This window comes from Trichechus manatus, unplaced genomic scaffold (genome assembly GCF_000243295.1).
Source record: "Trichechus manatus latirostris isolate Lorelei unplaced genomic scaffold, TriManLat1.0 scaffold00048, whole genome shotgun sequence".
In the NCBI taxonomy this organism is placed as follows: domain Eukaryota; kingdom Metazoa; phylum Chordata; class Mammalia; order Sirenia; family Trichechidae; genus Trichechus; species Trichechus manatus.
The window spans coordinates 9,843,965-9,848,459 of NW_004443984.1; the positions used below are offsets into that span (position 1 = coordinate 9,843,965).

The 4,495-nt window shown below is 49.3% G+C and overlaps 1 protein-coding gene across 1 annotated transcript; it reads left to right on the forward strand.

Moving 5' to 3' along the window:
- Positions 1 to 545: 545 nt before the first annotated feature.
- On the forward strand, positions 546 to 4,291 carry PLA2G2A (phospholipase A2 group IIA). The gene is made up of 4 exons (XM_004377273.2): positions 546 to 688; positions 894 to 1,038; positions 1,251 to 1,357; positions 4,149 to 4,291. Exons 1-4 carry the CDS (start codon positions 649 to 651, stop codon positions 4,289 to 4,291), a joined length of 435 nt encoding a protein of 144 aa, XP_004377330.1. The 5' UTR covers positions 546 to 648.
- The last annotated feature ends 204 nt before the right edge of the window (positions 4,292 to 4,495 follow it).

A 4,495-nucleotide genomic window follows, 5' to 3' on the forward strand; every position in this document is an offset into this window, starting at 1 on the left:
GAATATGTGAGTGTGTTCTATGAAAGAATGCTTGCACCAGTGTTTGAGTGTAAGAGTATGTGTATGTGTGTGTGAGAGAGAGCATTGTGTGTTTGTGTATGTGTATATGTGTAAGCGGTTGGGAAGTCTTGCAAAGAGAAGATGCTTGAGAAAAATATCGGGATCAGACTCCATGGATGGGATTCTCAAGCCTTGAATTCAGTGGGGACATGCAAGATATGTCTAATGGAAGAGACATAGCTTTGACCTTGGGAAATTCCTTGGAAGGAACCTGGTCCCAACCTTCCAAGAGCTCTCCATCTGAAGAGGATCGTGGGCATCTCATTAGTGTATTATGTAGTGTCTAGCTGGCTCTGAGGGCCTACGTGTGTGTGTGAAACTATTCAACGGAGCTGGGAAGTCAGGAGGGCGTGTGTGTGCACATGCATCACTGGAGGTCAGTCCTGTATACCTTGTGTGTGATGAAGGGAGTCACCCTGGACTTAGCCTGGGACTACAGTGCATTTCTGCGTGCTCCTTTGCAAACTCCATTCTCCAGAGTTGTTGAGTGTGAGCAGGAGAGGAGGGGGCCAAGGGAAGAAGCTGGGACCACCTGGGAGAGGAATCTAGGCCAATCCACCTGCACTTCTCCCTCACAGAACTCTCCACATGAAGACCCTCCTGCTGTTGGTAGTAATCATGGCCTTGGGTAAGAGCTGACCCTGGTCTCTGACCCTAAGGGGGCAGTCCAGGGTGGGAAGCACCCTCATCTCCCAGTTTTCCTTCCAATGGCAGCATGGCCTCTCCTGGTAGGAGAGGGATAGAGACCAGTGGGGTGAGCGAGGGGAGTGCAGAGAGCAACAGGGAGGGAGCACACAGGGCCCAGTCCCCATCAGCAGCCAATTTCCTTCCAGGCCTGCTGCAGGCCCAGGGGAATTTGCTGGATTTCCGGAAAATGATCCAGTTGGTGACAAAAAAGAAACCCGTGACCAGCTATGGTTTCTATGGTTGCTACTGTGGCCTTGGCGGCAGAGGAACCCCCAAGGATGAGACAGATTGGTGAGGCCACCCTTCCCCTCCCTTCCCTCTGCTCACTTCCGACTCATAACCCCAGGAGGCTGAGGCTGGAAAAGCAGCCAGTAGGGTGGAAACTCTGCTCTAGACTCCAGAGTCACCAAGTCTCTGCCCAGGGTCAAGGAGGTGAGAGCCAGGGGGAGGCCGGCTCCTTTGAGCTACAGAAAAGCGGCCCCAATGGCATGTCCTCATCACAGGTGCTGTGCTGTACTGGACTGTTGTTATAAACGTCTGGAGAAACGTGGGTGTGGCACCAAACTTCTGAGCTACGACTTTGCCTACCGTGGGAGCCAAATTGTCTGCGGTAAGAAAGGGTTGCACAACCCCACACGGTTTCCTTACTGAGTGTCCACTGTGCTGAGTACTGGGCTAGGCACCAGAGATAGAAATACAAGGGGATATTGTCCCTGCCTCAGGGGGCTCATAGTTGAGTGAGAGGTAAAGAAAATGAAAGCACAATATGGTAAAGACTCCAATTGGAAGTAAGCAAAAAGAAGGAGCCCTTTACACAGCCTGAAGTTCAAGGAAGGTTCCTGAAAGTGGTGACCTCTAGGCTGAGTTATAAATGCTGTGCAGGGATAGCAAGGGTAAAGGAGGTGGATGGGCAGTCCAGGAAGAGGGAACAGCATGGTCAAAGCCTGGAGTGTGCTCAGGGGAACTGCAAGCAATTCTGTGTTGCTGAATGGACCCACGTGAGGAAGAGCAGGAGTGATGACAGGCAGTGCTGGAGAGATAGGAAGGGGCTAGCTCAAGCTAATTAGGGGCAATGGTAGTTCAGTGGTAGAATTCTCACCTTCCATGTGGAAGACCTGGGATCGATTCCTGGCCAATGCACCTCATGCACAGCCACCATCCGTCAATGAAGGCCTGCGTGTTGCTATGATGCCGGTTTCAGTGGAATTTTTAGACTAAAGTGGACTAGGAAGAAAGGTCGGTGATCTACTTCTGAAAATCAGCCAGTGAAGACCCTATGGATCACAACAGTCCAATCCATAACCGATTATAGGGATGGCGCAGGACCAGACAGTGTTTCATTCAGTTGTGAACGGCATTGCCATGAGTCAGAGGCCACTCAGTGCCAGCTAACAACGACAGCAACAACAGATCAAGCCAGGCCTTTGAGGCCATGTTGCATTTAGATTTTATCCGAAAGCAATTATTGTTGTTGTTCAGTGCCATTGAGTTGATTTTCAACTCACAGCAACCCAATGTGACGGAGTAGAACTGCCTCATAGGGTTTTCTAGGCTGTAATCTTTATAGGAGCGGATCACCAGGCCTTTTCTCCCATGGAGGCAGTGGGTGGGTTTGAACCGCCAATGTTTCAGTTAACAGCCAAAAGCTTAACCATTGCACCACCAGAGTTCCTTCCTAAAGCAATGGGGGGGTATTAAGCAAAGGAGTGACATGATGAGATTTGCATTTCTGGGGACTTACTCTGGCTGCAGGGTGGATGGAAACAGGATGGCAGGGGAACCTGTGAGAAGGCTATTGCCGTAATCCAGACAAGAGATAGTAAGATCTTGACATAAACAATGGCAATCAAGATGGAAGGGGTTGGAGAATGAAATCAAGATGCATTTGAGAGGTAGAATTATTAGAGTTTGGTGACTGACTAGGTAGGGGTGAGGATAGGGAGCTGTTGAGTAGGTATGCCACTGTATGGACGGTAGTACCACAGCTGAGATAAAGACCATAGGAGCAGGGCTTGGTCAGGGGTGTGGGGAGAAGGAGGAGTTCTGTTCGGGGCTTGTTAAGCTGAAGGCACCTCTGGGACACCCAGGAGATGTCCAGCGGGCAGTTGGATGTATGAACTTACAGCTCTGGGCAGAAGTTTGCACTGGGGTCATAGAGTCAGGAGTTGGCAGCAGAACTAGACATGATTGCCCATTTGATGCTGAAGGGCTCAGAAAGGAGACAGAGTAGGAATAGTCAGAGAGGGTGGAGGAGCACTGACAGAGGAGAGTCAAAGAAGTTGGTAAGAAGATGGTTGCAAGAAGGAGGAGAAGATTAACAAGAGCCAGTTTAACAGAGTTTGCCAAGGTAAGGACTGTCAAGAGTCCTTTGGATTTAGAGGCAGGAAGGCCATGAGGAGCTCAGTGAGAGCTGTTCCCATGGAGTGGTGAGGGCAAAGCCAGATTGGAGTAGGTTGGGGAGTGAATGGAATGAAGAAGTAGAGACGGTAAATACAAACAGCTTTTTGAAGAAAGTTTTGCTCTGAAGGTGAAAAGAAGGATGGGGTGGTGCCTGGAAGGGTTTGTTCAATATCCCCAGACAGTAGATCCGTGAGTGGGATTTTGAGAGATCATGGACTCTCACTTAACAGCCTAAGAGTTCTTTAGGATCAGAGGTTCTTTAGGGTCATCTCCTCCATTATGACCTCCGCATAGGATCATGTATCTTCAGAAGGCTTTGGGTTGCAAACAACTAAAGGTGGCTTAGATAATGGCGAAGTATGACTCTCACATAAAAGAAGTCTAGAAGAGGGCAATGCCAGGCTGGAGCAGCTTCTCAACCATATTGTCAAGGACTCAGCCTTTCCCAACCTTCTGCTCTGGCATTTTGGCAGTATCTAACTCATGGGGTTAAGACATAAGCTGCAGCAGAAGCATCATGTCCTCATACTCTAAAAGGGGCTTTCCCGTGGTACCTCTCTCTTTTAAGGGAGGAAAATAATCCTTCCCAGAAGCCCTCAGCGACTTCCCCTTGTGTCTCGTCAGCCAGAATGAAGTCGCACATTAGCCAGAGACCAATCACTGCAAAGGAAAAAGGGATAACCACGGCTGGCTTACATCAATTAGGAGCCATTCTCAGGGGATGGGCACGTGGCCTCCTAAACAAATCTGTTAGAATGGTTAGGAAGGCACTTAACAGAGTCTTCCTGTGTTTGGCCGCTGTGTGTCCCCATCAGACCGAAAACTACCTGTCTGAGGGCAAGAATTCTGTCTCCATTAGTCAGAAATATCTGGAACATAAGTGCTTGTCTCAAACTAGGAACTTCTGGAGAACAGGAACTATGTCTTCTTACCCAGGGTTCCCAGAAGTCATAGGATATTAACAAACCCCCTGTCCCGTGTCTATTTTCTTGTGATTTCAGAGAACCAGGACTCCTGCAGGAGTCAGCTGTGTCAGTGTGATAGAACGGCTACCTACTGTTTTGAGAGAAACCTGAACACCTATAATACAAAGTACCAGTACTACCCCAATTGGAAGTGCAGTGGGACAGCCCCCAGCTGCTGAGAGCTGCCTCTTCCCCCCAGAAGCCTCACCACCCAATGCTGAGTTTCTTTCTGTAACACTGCCACTCCCTGCCCTAGCCAAGTTCCCTGGGGATGAAGAAAATATCCCTTTCCTATCCTAGAGACAAGCTCAGGGCTCCCTTTCTATCCTTGACCAGAATGAGAAGTCAAAACCTGGGTGATTTATGCCTGACCCCTTCCTCCT

Excerpts from the sequence above, each read along its gene's own strand:
- PLA2G2A (XM_004377273.2), top strand. The coding sequence starts at position 649 with ATGAAGACCCTCCTGCTGTTGGTAGTAATCATGGCCTTGG. Across the intron at positions 689-893 it reads GGTAGTAATCATGGCCTTGG|GCCTGCTGCAGGCCCAGGGG; the intron begins GTAAGAGCTGAC and ends ATTTCCTTCCAG. Across the intron at positions 1,358-4,148 it reads TGGGAGCCAAATTGTCTGCG|AGAACCAGGACTCCTGCAGG; the intron begins GTAAGAAAGGGT and ends TTGTGATTTCAG.